The sequence below is a fragment of the Procambarus clarkii genome, chromosome 12 (assembly GCF_040958095.1).
Source record: "Procambarus clarkii isolate CNS0578487 chromosome 12, FALCON_Pclarkii_2.0, whole genome shotgun sequence".
Taxonomy (NCBI): Eukaryota; Metazoa; Arthropoda; class Malacostraca; order Decapoda; family Cambaridae; genus Procambarus; species Procambarus clarkii.
The window spans coordinates 6,765,744-6,787,140 of NC_091161.1; the positions used below are offsets into that span (position 1 = coordinate 6,765,744).

At 40.1% G+C, this 21,397-nt stretch overlaps 1 protein-coding gene across 1 annotated transcript; it reads left to right on the forward strand.

Moving 5' to 3' along the window:
* Positions 1–19,538: 19,538 nt before the first annotated feature.
* On the forward strand, positions 19,539–21,113 carry LOC138364196 (uncharacterized PPE family protein PPE24-like). The gene has a single exon (XM_069323519.1). It carries the CDS (start codon positions 19,539–19,541, stop codon positions 21,111–21,113), a length of 1,575 nt encoding a protein of 524 aa, XP_069179620.1.
* The last annotated feature ends 284 nt before the right edge of the window (positions 21,114–21,397 follow it).

A 21,397-nucleotide genomic window follows, 5' to 3' on the forward strand; every position in this document is an offset into this window, starting at 1 on the left:
TTTTACACTGTTATTTGTATTTTGTTGAGAATAGAGGGAATGGGGAGGGGGGGAGGTGAGTTTAACCAGATGTGGAGTATTTACAGTCCTGAAATTTTTGTGGGTACCACCTCCAATTTCCATTGTTCGCCTTTTAGTCCACTCCATTTGTAGCCCCAGGTGAAAGGTATGACTATTGCACTGCATAGAAAATGCACATTGGAATTTTAAATAACATAGTTGCCATTGAAAATCTGGACACAGTTATAGCAAGTTAGCTTTGCTTCTTTTTAAATATAAAATTGCTGGAGTGAAATACGAGATTTGGGGAATTGGACCAACTTTCCTAGGGAAACGCTGATACTGTTGACCAGACCACACACTAGAAGGTGAAGGGATGACGACGTTTCGGTCCACCCTGGACCATTCTGAAGTCGTCTGAGAATGGTCCAGGACAACTCTGAATCGACTTGAGAATGGTCCAGGACGGACCCAAACGTCGTCGTCACTTCACATTTTAGTGTGTGGTCTTTTCAACATACTTAAGCTACGTTATTGTCACTCATCGCCTGTAAACGCTGATACTGATTTCAAGAAAAGAAAATGAAAGGATATACTCGCACTGAATGAGGTTCTCTGCTAGAATACGTGAGCGAGGGAACGAGTATACAGATGGTGAAAGGAAATTGCAGGCAACGGTTCACTAAGTATCTTCAAAGAAAATGGTGATGTCCAAAGTTGCATTAGCTACACCTACACTGCAAAATAGATGAAGCAGGTATTTACATAATGGTTTACACGAATTACTAAACTTCCAGAATACCATATAATCCTTCAATATTATACACAAATTTTATTTTCAAGATGTGCACTTATATACACTTGTCCATATATGTATATAACCGAAAACATATGACTGCTGAAGGACCTTGGATCCAGTCAGCAATGTTCTCCATGGTATGCAGACCCCTGGTTGACCGGGTTTGAATCCTTCAAGGGTCAGAGTTGTATATTGGCTTGGAGATATATGTATACTGGCATAAATATATATACTGGCATAATTTGTTTTTGTAATTGAAGAATCTATACGAAATGCTACTGTATTACTTTGGCGTTGTGCATACCAATTAATAGTTGTTGGCCAATTAACTGTGATTTAAGGTGATAACTAATTTTTTAGTCTTAATTTGGTGCTAAGGTCAGGTGAAATGTATTCAAATATTATGTTTAGGCCTTTGGCATTAATTTTAAAATGAATGCTTTTCCCCCTACTGCCCTGAAATGCATTTTTATTTAAAATGTTCAATATTTGTACTATTTTTATGGAATGATAGTCTGTTGCTGGTGTAGTTCTGCTAAATACTCTGCGTAGGCCTTGGGTAATTTCTTAACTGTTTGCCTTAATGGGTAGTGTCTTTTTCCTTTCTATCTAATAAAATCAGAATTATCTACTCATATTTGGCTGAAACATCTTTTTTGCAGTACTTTTTAAAAGTAACTAGCTATCGAATGCCCTAGTAACTTGCAAAGGGAAGCTATCCCTACATTTTAATTTCCCAAAACTCCTTATTCAGAACTCTATTATGTCATTAATGTTAAAATAAACCCTTGGAAAGGTAGATGGTTGGCCATAATATTGCTTTCTCTGACTTATCACATTAACCCACTTGCAACATCATGGGTTAGTGATAAAGTAATAAACTTTTCCTTTTCTAAGTTGCATTTTCCCACTTGTTCATACCAATATGTAAAATTCCTAAATTTTAATTCCTCTTGACTTGATTGCTGTCTTTTTTATCTGGTTCCGGCATAATGTTCCTCCGAGAGTAGAATGTCTAGTGACTTATAACTGTTCTCCCATGGCACGTAAATTCAAGACATTCTTGTGAACATTACCTATAAAGCAAATAGAGGGGCCAATACCTATTTGCTGGGAAAGGCACAAAAGGTAGTTTTGAAAATAGAGAGTGGCAATGAAATTCTAGTAGTTAGAAACTGATTACTGAAGGGTTAGTGCTGTCATGCAGATGCTCATTCAAGTCATTACGTTTGCTATGATTTGAAATTTTCCTTAGGCAGTATCTAGCAGGTAATACAGCCTTATAAGAACTGGGTAAAGAGTTTTAATTTTGGTGCATGGCTATTTTCTTATTTTTACAGATTGGTTCAAATTGCAGTAATACGTGCATTTATTTTGCTTTGTTGGAGAAAATTATCTTAGTTTTTAACAGGCTTGTATATTCAATCTGTTTGTATTCATGTTTATTTGCATGACAATGTCGTTTAACTTGCGACTTTAATAGCACCAGGTAAAAGGGGGGACAGGGTGTCTGGAAGCTGAAAATGCAGAAATAGAAACGGGTAGTTGTTGTTTGAACATTATCTTTTTAGTCCAGAATTATTTTGTCTTCGACTTATAGAATAACCTATATATGGTCTCGATTAACTTAATACATTTAAAATTTTTGATCATATTTGGAGAGTAATAGTTAAAGTTATCACTGTTCACCTTTTATTGGAAAGTACAGGGGAATAGATCTAATCATTATAGATTATTGCAGACATTAGGAAGTAGTCTATTGTTTCTTTATATAAGGATTACCTGTTTAGGATTTAGACTTTCTGATAACCTAAAAGTAGCTGGTACGGTTCCTAGACCATCAGTTAAAACACGTTTGTGCATGTTTTCCTGAAATGGTTATTAACTTGGTAGTGATGGAATTTCAGATGTTAGATAGGGACTATTAACAGTACTTTCAGTGCTGCTGGTTCTGGCCTGTCTGTGAGGCCGTTCCTTGTTGTGGCCAGACGAAACCAAGATCATCGGAGCTCAAGGCGAGGTATTCATCGCCGTTGTCCCAATCATCATACTCCACGCATAGATAAAGTAATTTATTTGCCAACTCCTTTGAAGTACAGCAAATGGTCTTTTTTGTTACTAGATTCGAATATTCATTATTACTGTTAAAATGATCTTAAATGGATTTTTTTTACACTGTTATTTGTATTTTGTTGAGAATAGAGGGAATGGGGAGGGGGGGAGGTGAGTTTAACCAGATGTGGAGTATTTACAGTCCTGAAATTTTTGTGGGTACCACCTCCAATTTCCATTGTTCGCCTTTTAGTCCACTCCATTTGTAGCCCCAGGTGAAAGGTATGACTATTGCACTGCATAGAAAATGCACATTGGAATTTTAAATAACATAGTTGCCATTGAAAATCTGGACACAGTTATAGTAAGTTAGCTTTGCTTCTTTTTAAATATAAAATTGCTGGAGTGAAATACGAGATTTGGGGAATTGGACCAACTTTCCTAGGGAAACGCTGATACTGTTGACCAGACCACACACTAGAAGGTGAAGGGATGACGACGTTTCGGTCCGCCCTGGACCATTCTGAAGTCGTCTGAGAATGGTCCAGGACCACTCTGAATCGACTTGAGAATGGTCCAGGACGGACCCAAACGTCGTCGTCTCTTCACCTTTTAGTGTGTGGTCTTTTCAACATACTTAAGCTACGTTATTGTCACTCATCGCCTGTAAACGCTGATACTGATTTCAAGAAAAGAAAATGAAAGGATATACTCGCACTGAATGAGGTTCTCTGCTAGAATACGTGAGCGAGGGAACGAGTATACAGATGGTGAAAGGAAATTGCAGGCAACGGTTCACTAAGTATCTTCAAAGAAAATGGTGATGTCCAAAGTTGCATTAGCTACACCTACACTGCAAAATAGATGAAGCAGGTATTTACATAATGGTTTACACGAATTACTAAACTTCCAGAATACCATATAATCCTTCAATATTATACACAAATTTTATTTTCAAGATGTGCACATATATACACTTGTCCATATATGTATATAACCGAAAACATATGACTGCTGAAGGACCTTGGATCCAGTCAGCAATGTTCTCCATGGTATGCAGACCCCTGGTTGACCGGGTTTGAATCCTTCAAGGGTCAGAGTTGTATATTGGCTTGGAGATATATGTATACTGGCATAAATATATATACTGGCATAATTTGTTTTTGTAATTGAAGAATCTATACGAAATGCTACTGTATTACTTTGGCGTTGTGCATACCAATTAATAGATGTTGGCCAATTAACTGTGATTTAAGGTGATAACTAATTTTTTAGTCTTAATTTGGTGCTAAGGTCAGGTGAAATGTATTCAAATATTATGTTTAGGCCTTTGGCATTAATTTTAAAATGAATGCTTTTCCCCCTACTGCCCTGAAATGCATTTTTATTTAAAATGTTCAATATTTGTACTATTTTTATGGAATGATAGTCTGTTGCTGGTGTAGTTCTGCTAAATACTCTGCGTAGGCCTTGGGTAATTTCTGAACTGTTTGCCTTAATGGATAGTGACTTTTTCCTTTCTATCTAATAAAATCAGAATTATCTACTCATATTTGGCTGAAACATCTTTTTTGCAATACTTTTTAAAAGTAACTAGCTGTCGAATGCCCTAGTAACTTGCAAAGGGAAGCTATCCCTACATTTTAATTTCCCAAAACTCCTTATTCAGAACTCTATTATGTCATTAATGTTAAAATAAACCCTTGGAAAGGTAGATGGTTGGCCATAATATTGCTTTCTCTGACTTATCACATTAACCCACTTGCAACATCATGGGTTAGTGATAAAGTAATAAACTTTTCCTTTTCTAAGTTGCATTTTCCCACTTGTTCATACCAATATGTAAAATTCCTAAATTTTAATTACTCCTGACTTGATTGCTGTCTTTTTTATCTGGTTCCGGCATAATGTTCCTCCGAGAGTAGAATGTCTAGTGACTTATAACTGTTCTCCCATGGCACGTAAATTCAAGACATTCTTGTGAACATTACCTATAAAGCAAATAGAGGGGCCAATACCTATTTGCTGGGAAAGGCACAAAAGGTAGTTTTGAAAATAGAGAGTGGCAATGAAATTCTAGTAGTTAGAAACTGATTACTGAAGGGTTAGTGCTGTCATGCAGATGCTAATTCAAGTCATTACGTTTGCTATGATTTGAAATTTTCCTTAGGCAGTATCTAGCAGGTAATACAGCCTTATAAGAACTGGGTACAGAGTTTTAATTTTGGTGCATGGCAATTTTCTTATTTTTACAGATTGGTTCATATTGCAGTAATGCGTGCATTTATTTTGCTTTGTTGGAGAAAATTATCTTGGTTTTTAACAGGCTTGTATATTCAATCTGTTTGTATTCATGTTTATTTGCATGACAATGTCGTTAAACTTGCGACTTTAATAGCACCAAGTAAAAGGGGGGACAGGGTGTCTGGAAGCTGAAAATGCAGAAATAGAAACGGGTAGTTGTTGTTTGAACATTATCTTTTTAGTCCAGAATTATTTTGTCTTCGACTTTTAGAATAATCTATATATGGTCTTGATTAACTTAATAGATTTAACATTTTTGATCATATTTGGAGAGTAATAGTTAAAGTTATCATTGTTCTCCTTTATTGGAAAGTACAGGAGAATAGATCTAATCATTATAGATTATTGCAAACATTAAAAAGTAGGCTAATGTTTCTTTATAATAGGATTACCTGATTACCTGTTTAGGATTTACACTTTCTGATAATCTAAAAGTAGCTGGTACGGTTCCTAGACCATCAGTTAAAACACGATTGTGCATGTTTTCCTGAAATGGTTATTAACTTGGTAGTGATGGAACTTCAGATGTTAATATAGGGACTATTAATAGTACTTTCAGTGCTGCTGGTTCTGGCCTGTCTGTGATGCCGTTCCTTGTTGTGGCCAGACGAAACCAAGATCATCGGAGCTCAAGGCGAGGTATTCATCTTCGTTGTCCCAATCATCATACTCCAAGCACAGAATAAGTAATTTCTGTTAACTCCTTTGAAGTCAACTCCTTTTAAGTATAGCAAATGGTCTTTTTTGTTACTAGATTCGAATATTCATTATTGCTGTTAAAATAATCTTTAACGGAATTTGTTTACACTGTTATTTGTATTTTGATGAGAATAGAGGGAGAGGGGGAGTTGAACCAGATATGGAGTATTTACAGTCCTAAAATTTTTGTGGGTACCACCTCCAGTTTCCATTGATCGCCTTTTAATCCACTCCACCTATAGCCCAAGATTAAAAGTATGAGGATTGCACTGCATAGAAAATGCATATTGGATTTTTAAATAACATGATTTCCAAGGAAAATCTAGACACAGTTGTTGGAAGTTAGCTTTGCTTCATTTTAAATATAAAATTGCTGGCGAAAATGCGAGATTTGGGGAATTATAGTATTTTTCAGATTCAACCAACTTTCCTAAGGAAAAGCTGATACTGATTTCATGAAAATGAAAAGATATTCTCGAACTGAATGATGTTCTCTGCTAGAATACGTGAGCCAGGGAACAATCCACAAATGGTGAAAGAAAATTGCAGGCAAGGGTTCACTAAAGTATCTTCAAAGAAAATGGTGATGTCTCAAGTTGCATTAGCTACACCTACACTGCAAAATAGACGAAGGAGGTATTTCCATAATGGTTTACACGAATTACTAAACTTCCAGAATACCATTTAACCCTTTAATGTTACATAGAAATTTTATATTCAAGATGTGCACATATAAAAATATGTGCATATATGTATTTAAACTAAAACGTATGACTCCTGAAGGACCGTGGACTTGGTCAGTTAGTTTCTTCATGGTATGGCGACCCTGGTTGACCGGGTTCGAGTCCTTCATGGGCCAGAGTTGTATATTGGCTTGGAGATGTATGTATACTGGCATAGATATATATATACTGGCATAATTTGTTTTTGTAATTGAAGAATCTATGCGAAATGCTGCTGTATATCTTTGACGTTGTGCATACCAATTAATAGATGTTGGCCAATTAACTGTTATTTAAGGTGATAACTAAATTCTAAGATTTAATTTGATGCTAAGGTCAGGTGAAATGTATTCAAATATTTTTTTTAGGCCTTGGGCATTAATTTTAAAGTGAATGCTTTTACCCCTACTGCCCTGAAATGCATTTTTATTTAAAACTAGCAGTTCCCGGCTACGCGTTGATGTTGCTCAGCAACCATCCTTGTCCCCCAATCCTCCCCAACATTCTCTCCTCACCCGTCTCCTCGGCCTCCCTACAATTCCCCACTCCACCATTCCCTCTTCCTGTCCACCATGTCCCACTCCCCTGTCCCTTTGTCCTCCACACCATTCTCCATTCCCCCATTCTCTCGTCCCCACCATCCCAAACTCCCCCGTCCATTCGTCCTTCCCCACTATTACCCCCTCTCTTGTCCCCTCGTCCTCCCCACCATCTCTCACTTCCGTCCCCTCGTCCTCCCCACCATCTCTCACTTCCGTCCCCTCGTCATCACCACCATTCCCCACTCCCTCATCTGATGCCTTCCCAAATGGTCTGATGTTCCCATCAGAAAATTGGGAACATCAAGAGATCTGATGTTCCCATTACTGAAATATAAGAAAAAGTTAAAAAATTATATGAAAATATGAAAAATAAAAATATTAACTATACTTACGAAATGAACAGTATGGTAAACAGCACAGCTCAATTCCAACGCAATTCACACAAAATAATTAAATCAAAATGAAAATAAATCAAAATCTATGAAAATTCCATTTATCAATGCAATCATAAACATTGAAATGGAATTGTAACATATTTAGTATAGCATGTGTGTTGCAGGCGATGAGTCACAATAACGTGGCTAAAGTATGTTGACCAGACCACACACTAGAAGGTGAAGGGACGACGACGTTTCGGTCCGTCCTGGACCATTCTCAAGTCGAATGTGAATGGTCCAGGACGGACCGAAACGTGGTCATCCGTACACCATCTAGTGTGTGGTCTGGTCAACATAGCATGTGTGTTGCTCCTACAGGCAACAGATGGCGCTATATGTCAATAAAAGCATAGTTTTTCCTGGCACAGGTGTGGGATCTATACTTATACTTACGAAATGAAAGGTATGGTAAACAACACAGCTCAATTCCAACACAATGTCACACAAAATAACTCAATAAAATGTAAAAAAAGAAGAAATCTATGAAAATAAAATTTATCAATACAATCGGAAACATTGAAATGGAATTCGTGACATATTTAGCATAGCGTGCACGTTGCCATTATGTGCAACAGATGGCACTGTGTTTCAAAAACTTACGTTTTTACCTGTCACAGGTGTGGCATCTATATAGTTGGTATATAAAAAGACGCGCCTATTCGAATGCAACGTTGTGTCAAAATTTCAAAGCAATCAGTGAAGAACTTATTGAGATTACAGTGTGTGTTGCTCTTACATCCTGGTTGATGAGGTTCTGGGAGCTCTACTTCCCAAGCCCGGCCCGAGGCCAGGCTTGACTTGTGAGAGTTTGGTCCACCAGGCTGTTGCTTGAGCGGCCCGCAGGCCCACATACCCACCACAGCCCGGTTGGTCTGGCACTCCTTGAAGGAAACAATCTAGTTTCCTCTTGAAGATGTCCACGGTTGTTCCTGTAATATTTCTGATGCTCGCTGGTAGGATGTTGAACAATCGTGGACCTCTGATGTTCATACAGTGTTCTCTGATTGTGCCCATGACACCTCTGCTCTTCACTGGTTCTATTCTACGTTTTCTTCCATGTCGTTCACTCCAGTACGTTTTTATTTTACTGTGCAGATTTGGGACCTGTCCCTCCAGTATTTTCCATGTGTATATTATTTGGTATCTCTCTCGTCTCCTTTCTAGTGAGTACATTTGGAGAGCTTTGAGACGATCCCAATAATTTAGGTGCTTTATCTCGTCTATGTGTGCCGTATATGTTCTCTGTATTCCCTCAATTTCAGCAATCTCTCCTGCTCTGAAGGGGAAAGTGAGTACTGAGCAGTACTCAAGATGGGACAACACAAGTGATTTGAAGAGTACAACCATTGTGATGGGATCGCTGGACTTGAAGGTTCTCGTAATCCATCCTATCATTTTTCTGGCTGACGCAATACTTGCTTGGTTATGCTCCCTAAACATTAGGTCGTCGGACATCATTATTCCCAAATCCTTGACATGCTGTTTTCCTACTATGGGCAGATTCGATTGTGTTTTGTACCCTGTATTTTGTTTAAGATCCTCATTTTTGCCATATCTGAGTACCTGGAATTTATCACCGTTAAAGATCGTGTTATTTTCTGCTGCCCAATGGAAAACTTTGTTAATATCTGTTTGTAGTTTATCAATGTCTTCAGCAGAGGTAATTTTCATGCTGATTTTTGTATCATCTGCAAAGGATGACACGAAGCTGTGACTTGTGTTTTTGTCTATATCTGATATGAGAATAAGGAACAGCAGTGGTGCAAAGACTGTACCCTGAGGTACAGAGTTTTTAACTGCGCTCGGACTCGATTTTACTTGATTGACTGTTACTCTTTGTGTTTTGTTCGACAGGAAATTGAGTATCCAGCGTCCTACTTTACCAGTTATACCCATTGACCTCATTTTGTGTGCAATCACTCCATGGTCACATTTGTCGAATGCCTTTGCAAAATCTGTGTATACGACATCTGCATTATGTTTTTCTTCTAATGCCTCAGTGATTATATTATCATAGTGGTCAAGTAGCTGTGAGAGGATTGATCTTCCTGCTCTAAATCCATGTTGGGCTGGATTGTGGAGGTCATTGGTTTCAATGAATCTAGTGACCTGACTCCTGATCACTCTCAAATACTTTTATTATGTGGGACGTTAGTGCAACTGGTCTATAATTCTTTGCCAATACTTTGCTACCACCCTTGTGTAGAGGGGCAATGTCTGCTGCTTTAAGCGCATCTGGTATCTCCCCTGTGTCCAAGCTCTTCCTCCACACTATACTGAGTGCCTGTGCTACTGGCACTTTGCATTTCTTTAAAAATATTGAATTCCATGAGTCTGGACCCGGGGCTGAGTGCATGGGCATATTTTCAATTTCTCTTTCAAAATCTGCCACGCTCGTGTTGATATCAGTTATATTTACAGGTGTTTGAGTATCATTCATAAAGAAATTGTCGGAATCTTCCACTTTCATGCTCAGTATCGGAGTGCTAAACATGTCCTCATACTGCTTTTTTAGGATTTCACTAATTTCTTTGTCATCCTCAGTGTATGAACCTTCACTAATACGAATAGGTCCAGTACTGGCAGTGGTTTTCGCTTTTGATTTAGCATATGTGAAGAAATATTTTGGTTTTTTCTTTATTTCTTGAATTGCTTTCTGTTCTAGTTGCCTTTCTTCAGTCTGATAGGAATGCTTCAGTCTCTGTTCGATTTCTTCAATCTCCCTGTTTAAATTATTTCTTCTCTGTATGGAGAGTCGTGTCTGCTTAAACATTTCCGTTAATTTCTTCTTCCTTTTGTAATGTCGTCTGCGTTCTCTTTCTACACTGGACTTCTTTCTGGCTTTCCTCAAAGGAACATGTTTCAGACAGACTTCATATGCTTCAGAAGTCAGTTTTTCTATTCCTTGTGTAGGATTTTTATTTCTTAGAACATTTTCTCATTGAATGTTTGTAAGTTTCCTGTTTATTTTCTCCCAGTCTATCCTCTTATTATTAAAATTTAATTTATTGAATAGCCCTTCTCGCTTGTTGTTTCCCTTGGGCCTACTACCTTTATTAATGTTAGTTTGCACTTCAATGAGCTTATTGTCCAAGTACGTAGTGTCTGAGACAGTAATGTCTCTGATTAGCTCCTCATTGTTCGTCAATATCAGGTCCAGCGTGTTTTCGTTCCTAGTTAGTTCTGTAATCTGCTGACTGAGCGAGAATTTGTCACAGAATCTCAGTAGTTCTCTGACCTGTGGTTGGTTATTTCCAGGTTGACTTCCTGCTATGATATTGTTTACTATTCTCCGTTTTAAACTGGGTAGATTGAAGTCTCCAAGGAAGATGATATCTGGTACTGGGTTTGCTAGGTTATCAAGGATATTCTCTATATTGTGGATCTGTTCAGTGAATTTCTCAACTGTTGCCTCTGGCGGTTTGTATATTAAAATAATAAATAGATTCATATTTTCTACCTTGATTCCAAGTTCCTCTAGCACCTCATTGGACGAGTTCAGGAGCTCTGTGCATGCCAGCTCTTCTTTAATATACAGACCTACTCCTCCACTTGACCTAATTACTCTGTCACATCTATATAGATTATAATTCGGAATCCAGATTTCACTATCCCATGTGGTCTTTTGTGTGGGTTTCTGTAAATGCACCAAATATTGAGTTCGATTCTATTAGGAAGCCATTTATGAACTTAACTTTATTTCTTGATTTTGGTTTCAAGCCTTGTATGTTTGCAAATATGAATGATTTCCCACATTGCGTGTCACTTATGGTGGGCTCTGGTATTTCTTCCCCCACTCTTCCCGGTCCAGGGTGTGTTGTTTTGGAAGTGATTCGTCCAGTTTTGGTAGTAGGACGGGTGTTGTGTGGTGTAGCACCTGTGTGCTTGTTGATAATTTGTATCCCAGTCTTGTGGGTATCCCCCTTCCACTCTGTAATCCTTTAGTGGTTCCATCTGACTGTTCCTCTCTCTTATATTTACCACTCTGTTTCTGCCTTCCTCTAAAAAAACTCCAGTAGTGTCATATTGATCTTCCCGTTTATAACGCTGTGTACCTCTCACGTGGAATTCCGGACACTGAAGATTCTAGCATTTTTTGTCCCTAATTGAAAATTTGCATAATTTAGGGTGAAAGTATCTACACCCTGTTCCAAAACTTCATGTACCCCTCGCCAACATGTTCCGCATTTTCGAGGAAGCCGAAAATTACATTTTGCTCCTAATTTTCCATATTTGCATATTCATTTAGCGTAGAATTTGCAAATATATTCCGGTTTTGCGTTTTTCAAGGTATTTAAACCTGTATCTGTCTTCTCTACCACTTTATTGGAGCCATCTCCGTCTTTCGTCCCAATTCCTTCATTTATGCACTCTGTCTCACTGTTGCTCTCATCGTTTATATTACCTGGCTCTGCAATATTGCTGTTATTTTGTACCACAATACCCTCTTCCTCCACACTACTACTGCGGTTCTCTAAACTATCTGTTCCTGAGTTTTGGTCGTTATCCAGTGTTGTCTTTTCCCAGTCCGCATATATCACTGGTAGCTTTTCTTTGAATGATAATTTCTGTGACTCGGTAATGTTTTTCATCAGTTTAGTTATGTTCTCCAACATTAATCTGTCATCTTTGCAAACCCAGTCAATTCTTTGCCTTTTTGTGCATCCCGGAGATAATTCTGCACAGCCCAGGTGAAATCTTATGTTACAGATGCAACACTTGACGCCTACATTACGTTTTCCCAGTACTCCCGTACACTTGCCACTCCTCTCAATTGTCTGATGAATTGTATTGTATTTGTGCTTCACTGTATGGATCACTTGTTGATGTCAGTCCTTTTAACTCTTTATAAAATTATATGCATATATTTATATATTTAATATTTATAATATTATATATATACCGTATATTTGTAATATTATGTATGTTATTATGTTCAAACTTTGTAGCAGGTACTTAGCGTAGGGTAGCGAAGCTCGTCCCCGGTCGATACAGGTGACCTCTTGTTGTCCCAGGTTGATGTCACCAGTTTGCAATTACTCGATTTATAACACTGATTTATTCTTTGTTTGTATTCTTACAAGGAATTTTTTGCCTAATTTCAGTCTTGCAATGGTACTCACTCACTTTATTACTAATTCCTAGATCCCTATTTCCATATTACACTATATATTTTCCGTATTTTATCACTGTGGGACTGCCCTGGGGTAGGCCTCGTGGCTTGTGTAAACACAGCCTAGCTAATGCCGCCTCTTGTCTAGTATTGTCATGACTCTTGTCTATGACTCTTGTCATAGCGCCTGGCGTTCCGCGAGCGCTATGTCATGGGTTCGTATCCTGGCCGGGGAGGATTTACTGGGCACAATTCCTTAACTGTAGCCTCTGTTTAACGCAACAGTAAAATGTGTACTTGGATGAAAAAACGATTCTTCGCGGCAGGGGATCGTATTCCAGGGACCATAGGATTAAGGACTTGCTCGAAACGCTACGCGTACTAGTGGCTGTACAAGAATGTAACAACTCTTGTATATATCTCAAAAAAAAAAAAAAAAAAAAAAAAAAGTATTCTATATTTATAATATTCTATGCACGATTTTCCTACACTTCCAACTTATATGTGTGTTGTGATACCCGTTCCACTTCACTGTTCCACGAATCACTGTTCACTATTTTTTCCTCATACCGCCTACACGCATGTACACAAAGCCTCATGGCACTGGCTTACACGTGGTCTCCCGTTTATTCTCTATTTAACACAAAGTTCCATTGTTAATGACTGTTTTCACTTTTCCAGCGGGTCACTATGCACTTTGTGATGTCTGTAATCAGTAATCATGGCTGTAGTCCTAAGAAATCCCAGTTAATGTCACGATTTTAACGGAGCGCGCACGGTACGTCTTTCCCCTCCCCTCCCCCTCCCCAGACTCCAACTCTGCGTACTTTGGTACGGTCAATCGTACCAATGTAACGTACGATTATGTTACGTTGTTGAGTTGATTAGATACAAAGTGTTTAGTGAGTTTCATATTTATTTAGTAGTCCTAGATACAGCAGTGTCGTAGACGTCCAACAGATGGCACTGTTTTTCGAAAAAAGAATGTTTTTTCCTGTCACAGATGAGGCATGTATATAATCGATATAAAAAAAGACGTGCCTATTCGAATGCAACGTTGCGTCAAGATTTCAGAGCAATCGGTAAAGAGGTTTCGAAGATTTCCCTTCACATGAAAAACACAGTTTTTGAGAAAAAGCATATTTTTTCCCTCACAGACGTGAAATCTATATAGTATGTATATAAAAACCTGATCGGATGAGAATAGAACATTATGTGAAAATTTCAAAGCAATCGGTGAAAAACTTTCGGAGATTAGCGATTTTGAACAAACGAACATTTCCATTTTTATTTATATGGATGTTCAACATTTGCACTATTTTTATGGAATAATAGTAAGTCTGCTACTGGTGTAGTTATGCTATATACTCTGCTTAGACCTTGGGTGATTTCTTAACTGCTTTCTTTAATGGTTAGTGTTTTATTCCTTTCTAATAAAATCAGTATTGGCTAATCATATATGGCAGGACCATCTTTTTTGTAATACTTTTTTAAAGTTAACGGCTGTCCAATGCCCTAGTAATTTGCAAAGGAAGCCATTCCCACATTTTAATTTCCAAAATCTCCTTATTCAGAATTATATTATGCCATTAATGATATAATAAACCCTTGGAAAGGTAGATGGTTGGCCATAATATTGCTTTCTCTGACTTATCATAATAACCCACTTGCAACATCATGGGTTTGTGATAAATTAACAAACTTTTCTTTTTCTGAGGGGCATTTTCCCACTTGTTCATACCAATATGTAAAATTCCTAAATTTTAAATCCTCTTGACATGATTGTTGTCTTTTTGAGCTGGTTCCGGCAATGTGTTCCCCCAAGAGTGGAATGTCTAGTGACTTATAACTGTTCTCCCATGGCACGTAAATTCAAGACATCCATTGTTAACATTACCTAAAAAGAAAATAGAGGGGCCAATATCTATTTGCTGGGAAAGGAACAATAGGTAGTTTTGAAAATAGAGAGTGACAATGAAATTCTAGTAGTTAGAAATTGATTACTGAAGGGTTAGTGCTGTCATGCAGATGCTCATTTAAGTCATTACGTTTGCTATGATTTGAAATTTTCCTTATATAGTATCTAGTAGGTAATACAGCCTTTAAAGAACTGGGTAAAGAGTTTTAATAATGGGGCATGGCTATTTACTTATTTTTACAGATTGGTTCAAATTGCAGTAATGAGTGCATTTATTTGACTTTGTTGGAGAAAAATATTTTAGTTTTTAACAAGCTGGTGTACTCAATCTGTTTGTATTCATATTTATTTGCATGCCAATGTCGTTAAACTTGCGATTTTAATAGCACCAGGTGAAAGAGGGGAAGAGGGTCTCTGGAAGCTGATAATGCAGAAATAGTAACAGGTAGTTGTTGTTTGAACATTATCTTTTTAGTCCAGAATTATTTTGTCTTCGACTTTTAGAATAACCTATATATGGTCTTGATTAACTTATTACATTTAAAATTTTTGGCCATATTTGGAGAGTAATAGTTAAAGTTATCACTCTCCTCCTTTTATTGGAAAGTACAGGAGAATAGATCTAATCATTGTAGATTATTGCAGACATTAGGAAGTAGTCTATTGTTTCTTTATATAAGGATTACCTGTTTAGGATTTAGGTTTTCTGATAACCTAAAAGTAGCTGGTACGGTTCCTAGACCATCAGTTAAAACACGTTTGTGCATGTTTTCCTGAAATGGTTATTATCTTGGTAGTGACGGAACATCAGATGTTAGATAGGGACTATTAACAGTACTTTCAGTGCTGCTGGTTCTGTCCTGTCTGTGATGCCGTTCCTTGTTGTGGCCTGACCAAACCAAGACCATCGGAGCTCAAGGTGAGATATTTATCGCCATTTTCCAAATCATCATACTCCAAGCATGTAATAAGTAATTTATTTGTCAACTCCTATGAAGTATAGCAAATGGACTTTTTTGTTGAGAGACCAGTTTTACCAGTATAGTGAACTACGTAGTGTAAATGTTGTGGCTAAAGAGCAATATGCATTTGTCCAGTTTAGTACTCGGTCTGCTGCAGAGCTTGCAGCTGATTGTTCTTTTAACAAGATCTTTTGTCAGGGTCGCCGCCTTAATATAGCTAGACAAGGAGGAATTGGTATTGGTGACATTGAGGACCTCGAAGGTGACGATACTGGTCCTCAACCATTTGAACCTGTACCTGGCCTTCCAACGCTTCCTCCGTCACCTGAAGAATTGCATAATAATTTTTTCAATTTACATTCAACAGCTGCAGGTACTCCAACAATACGACCTCCAATGCCCCCCTGGTCATCCCTCACCTAGACCTGCATCCCCTCCTGGTAGTCATGCTGGAGGGCCTCCTCCTTTGAGCACCCCTCTTGGTCTTCGTCCTCCTCCAGGTGTGCCTCTTCGTGCATCTTCGTGCACCCTTGCACCCTCCTCCAGGTGTTCGTCCCCCTGCATACTTTCCGCAGCCACCACCTATCCCAGGTGATGGGCCACCACCTCCATTCACCTATTGTATTATTCATTATCCTTCACAAGATCCTACTTAAATGGGAGCTAATCCTGATAAAAAGTAGGCACTGTTTACAATATAAAGTGTAAACACTAATTTGTATTTAAGAAATGGTTTGTAAAATATAAAGGTTCTTATGTAAGGGGTATGGATGGTCTGACAGTGACAATTATCTCATGACTGAGATTCCGTTAATTTGATTTGGATTTTGGTATTAAATGTTTTAAAGAAAATGTAAATGTTCAACTGAATGTTTCTCTGTCTTGTGTGCTATATCAGATGCAAATGAAGTTGAAAATTTGGTTACATTTTGTATATTAATGTTGAATAAAATACATAAATAATAAATACATTAAATAAAAAGAATTGTATATTAATGTTGAATAAAATTAATAAAAATGTAAACATTCGATGTTTTTATTTAGTACTCGATTAATTGATCAAGTAAATGTTAGTTTTCTGCATCTCCTTAAAGTTATTACCACTATGATATTTTTTTGCATGTAATTAAGCTGGGAATCTTTGTTCTATCTATATCTATTTGTTCATTTGTTCTATCTATATTGTGCATACCCATACTTTGATCATATTATTCCAAACCCGATTTTGATGCTCCAGAAATCTAGATTTTCTGGACTATTTTGTAAAATGATACTGTACATCATTCTGCATATTGTCACTATAAACTGATTTTATTGGCTCTGATGGTGCAAGTGAAAGAGTGTCCCAGACACACACTAGTGTTGTCTCTCCTGGACCCACTCTTAACTCTTATTGTGCGAGTTCATTGGTCAGTAGTGCTCCGGTCTTTCACTTCGGTGATCATGAGTTTGAGGCTCCGGTGGTGCAAGTGATTGATATGTTATTTCTATTTTTATTGTGATTGACAATTTATTTGACTGGCACGTGGATCACCTGATCTCGTATGTGCTACGGCCAAATATCGACGTAATTAAAAATGGAAATTTATTTTCTATTTAATTTTTGGGATTTCTTTTCAAAAACAGTAAGTTAAGTTTAGGGTCCTTTGGTAGGTTAGGAGGGCAGGAAATTATCCTAAAGTTTCAAAACGTCATGAAAAACATTAACTGAAGTTTCCTCTCCTAACCTAACTGAGTAAGCCGGGGGACTCAAATAGAAAACGGAACAGTACATCATTTTCGTGAGCCGATTTCATATCAAATTACGTCCATTTTTGGCCATAGCGCGCGTACGAGCAAAAAGCGACGTTATTTTGAAGAGGTCGGGTTGACCTGATACATACCTCCAGACTCGAGTGACAATCAGGAGAGGTTGAAAGTCTCAGTTGGATATCAGATACCTTATTGTGGGATGTTCGTAGACAGAAGCCAGATTCACGAAAGCACTTATGCAAGCACTTACGAACCTGTACATCTTTTCTCAATCTTTGGCGGCTTTGTTTCCAATTATCAAACAGAGAATGAGCTCCGAAGCACCAGGAGGATGTTTATAACAATAACAACAGTTGAATGGGAAGTTTACATACTTGTAAACTGTTTAATAAATGTAGACCAGACCACACACTAGAAGGTGAAGAGACGACGACGTTTCGGTCCCTCCTGGACCATTCTCTCAAGTCGATTCATAAGTGTAATAAATGTAACCAAAGCCGTCAAAGATTGAGGAAAGAGGTACACGTTCGTAAGTTTTTTCGTAAGTGCTTTCGTGAATCTGGCCCTAGGCCAGGTAGAGCTTTTGTCCAGTAATGGCTTGGCGCTTTATCCTGATTTTTTCCTTCGTTCCTTCAGTGGTCGTGAGTTTAAGGTTTTGATGACTCAAGTGAATGAAATGTAAAAATCAAAGAAAGACGCGTAAGCATCATTCAGTTTACACTGCCCGCACAAGAAAAGGATCACATGGTGAACTGTTTTTAGTACTATCATTTAATTTAGTAAAACAAAATTAAAGTACAAACTTCAATAATAGTTATTATTAAAATCCCAAGAATATAAATGGGAAAATATATTTTTTGCTAAAAATTATTATATATTTTTCGTCTATGACATCAAAATATGTATAAAACATGTCAAAAAATATGAATGTCAGGGCTACGAATACCTGAATTGCAGTGACCAAAAATTTAAAAGGTGGGGTTATAGAGCTAATTCTCGACCCTGTAAACACATTTAAATGAGAACATATACACGTGTCTCCTCGGCATGCGTCGCAGCACCCGTGCTCGGGGTATTATGTAAGTGGATAAATAAAACATTATGCATGTAAAAGTGCCCTGTCCCCTATTACCTTGGAGCACCCACCTCGACAGCCCCCAGAGTTCCCTCCCACAGAACACTAGCCGCAACTTCCCCTCTCATGTTACACCACCGGCAACTTCTCTCCCACGTTACACCACCGGCAACTTCCTTCCCATGTTGCACCACCGGGAACTTCCCTCCCACATTACACCACCGGCAACTTCCCTCCTACATTACTGTTACGGCCCCACTGGGACTCAACCGGGTTCTTCTCTGATGGTAGTAGAGTTTGGGAATCCAGCCCCAAGTTAGTAGAGGCTTTCAAGGGGTGTGTTCCGTAACGCAAGTTAAATTAAAGGGGGAGGGATACAAATGTTCCAGTTTTTCTGATATATATTTCCACCATGTATAAATAAATATCAGTCACACACGGGGATTATAGCTACACAATTATGTACAGGTTCCTCTTCCTCCGAAGACACTGGATGCTCAACGGTGCTCACTCTGGGTAGCCCTGGTTCCTTCTTCTGTGGCCCACGATGAATCCACTGTGACTCTGACGAATCTACCCTGGCCACAGGCCAGCCAAATCACAGTCCCACTGGGTGCTTCGTCGTGGAGGCCTTCAACCACAATCCAGCCTGTAGCTGGCAGGTACCGATCAGCTCCGCTGTGTAGGCCACTCTACGACCGATACTAGGGTTGCGAGCCCTAGGCAGGAGCCTCGTGTAACCCGCTGATCACTCTCCTCACTAAGCACCACAGTGGCTAGTCTCTTCCACCAGCCAGCCCCGGATAAGGCGATTCCCGACTCTGCCACGCCACAGGCAGGCTAATACTCTCAACAGAGTTCATCTGGGGGTGTCTCACAGCTTCTTCAAAGCAGACTCGTGAAGAGACCTTGGCTGCCTTGGGTAGACTGATCCAACGTCCAACACAGCAGTCCCAGGTCGACTCTGCAATCAGATACGTCATTAATACTGGGACGCTTTAGGGAACCTCACTTACAGGCTTAGACACAAACGTCCATCTCTTCACTCCATTGATGGCGTTGCTGTCTAAGCGCCACCTCACCAGAGGTCAGCAGCAGCTATTCCATGAGCCAATTAAGACATGAATCCAGCACGTATTGCCCGCGTCTCTCGTCATCACTAGATGGCGTCGTCCATTTGGAGGGGGTTTCGGGAGCGGACTCACAGATGGCGTTGTTGTCACTGCTCCGTGCTCCGACGATGGACTCGGATCCGTAACAATTACACCACCGGGAACTTCCCTCCCACGTTACACCACCGGCAACTTCCCTCCCACGTTACACCACCGGCAACTTCCCTCCAATTTTACACCACTGGCAACTTCCCTCCCACGTTACACCACCGGCAACTTTCCTCCCAAGTTACACCACCGGCAACTTCCTTCCCAAGTTACACCACCGGGAACTTCCCTCCCATATTACACCACCGGCAACTTCCCTCCCACGTTATACCACCGGCAATTTCCCTTCCAAGTTACACCACGGGCAACTTCCGTCCCAATTTACACCACCGGCATCTTCCCTCCCACGTTACACCACCTGCAACTTCCCTCCCAAGTTACACCACCGGCAATTTCCCTCCAAAGTTACACCACTGGCAACTTCCATCCCACGCAACACCACCGGGAACTTCCCTCCCACGTTACACCACCGGCAACTTCCGTCCCACGCAACACCACCGGCTACTTCCCTCCAACGTTACACCACCGGCTACTTCCCTCCAACGTTACACCACCGGCTACTTCCCTCCAACGTTACACCACCGGCAACTTCCCTCCCACGCAACACCACCGGCAACTTCCCTCCCACGTTACACCACCGGCAACTTCCCTCCAATTTTACACCACTGGCAACTTCCCTCCCACGTTACACCACCGGCAACTTTCCTCCCAAGTTACACCACCGGCAACTTCCTTCCCAAGTTACACCACCGGGAACTTCCGTCCCATATTACACCACCGGCAACTTCCCTCCCACGTTATACCACCGGCAATTTCCCTTCCAAGTTACACCACGGGCAACTTCCGTCCCAATTTACACCACCGGCATCTTCCCTCCCACGTTACACCACCTGCAACTTCCCTCCCAAGTTACACCACCGGCAATTTCCCTCCAAAGTTACACCACTGGCAACTTCCATCCCACGCAACACCACCGGGAACTTCCCTCCCACGTTACACCACCGGCAACTTCCGTCCCACGCAACACCACCGGCTACTTCCCTCCAACGTTACACCACCGGCTACTTCCCTCCAACGTTACACCACCGGCTACTTCCCTCCAACGTTACACCACCGGCAACTTCCCTCCCACGCAACACCACCGGCTACTTCCCTCCAACGTTACACCACTGGCAACTTCCCTCCAACGTTACACCACCGGCAACTTCCCTCCCACGCAACACCACCGGCTACTTCCCTCCAACGTTACACCACTGGCAACTTCCCTCCCACGCAACACCACCGGCTACTTCCCTCCAACGTTACACCACCGGCTACTTCCCTCCAACGTTACACCACCGGCAACTTCCCTCCCACGCAACACCACCGGCTACTTCCCTCCAACGTTACACCACTGGCAACTTCCCTCCCACGCAACACCACCGGCTACTTCCCTCCAACGTTACACCACCGGCTACTTCCCTCCAACGTTACACCACCGGCAACTTCCCTCCCACGTTACACCACTCAAAAAACTAACATTTTGCCTCCTTTAACAGCCCCTCTGCCCTTATCCTGACTCCCCCTGACACCGCAACCCCGCCTGAAAATGCCCATAGAGCTGGTAAGCAGGGGATAGAAGGCTGGGGCGAGTTTGCCTGCAGAAAGCTTGAGCAGGCAACAGGGTACTAGTCCAAGGAGGGAATTAAAGCACGGTGGCCCAACCACCGTGGATAGGGCTTGCAGCTGATGCTGTGGGCTAGTGGATAGATGGGGTATACATATGCTCACAGTGGGGAGCCACAGAAGTACGCCGGGCTGTC

Excerpts from the sequence above, each read along its gene's own strand:
- LOC138364196 (XM_069323519.1), top strand. The coding sequence starts at position 19,539 with ATGGCGTCGTCCATTTGGAGGGGGTTTCGGGAGCGGACTCACAGATGG.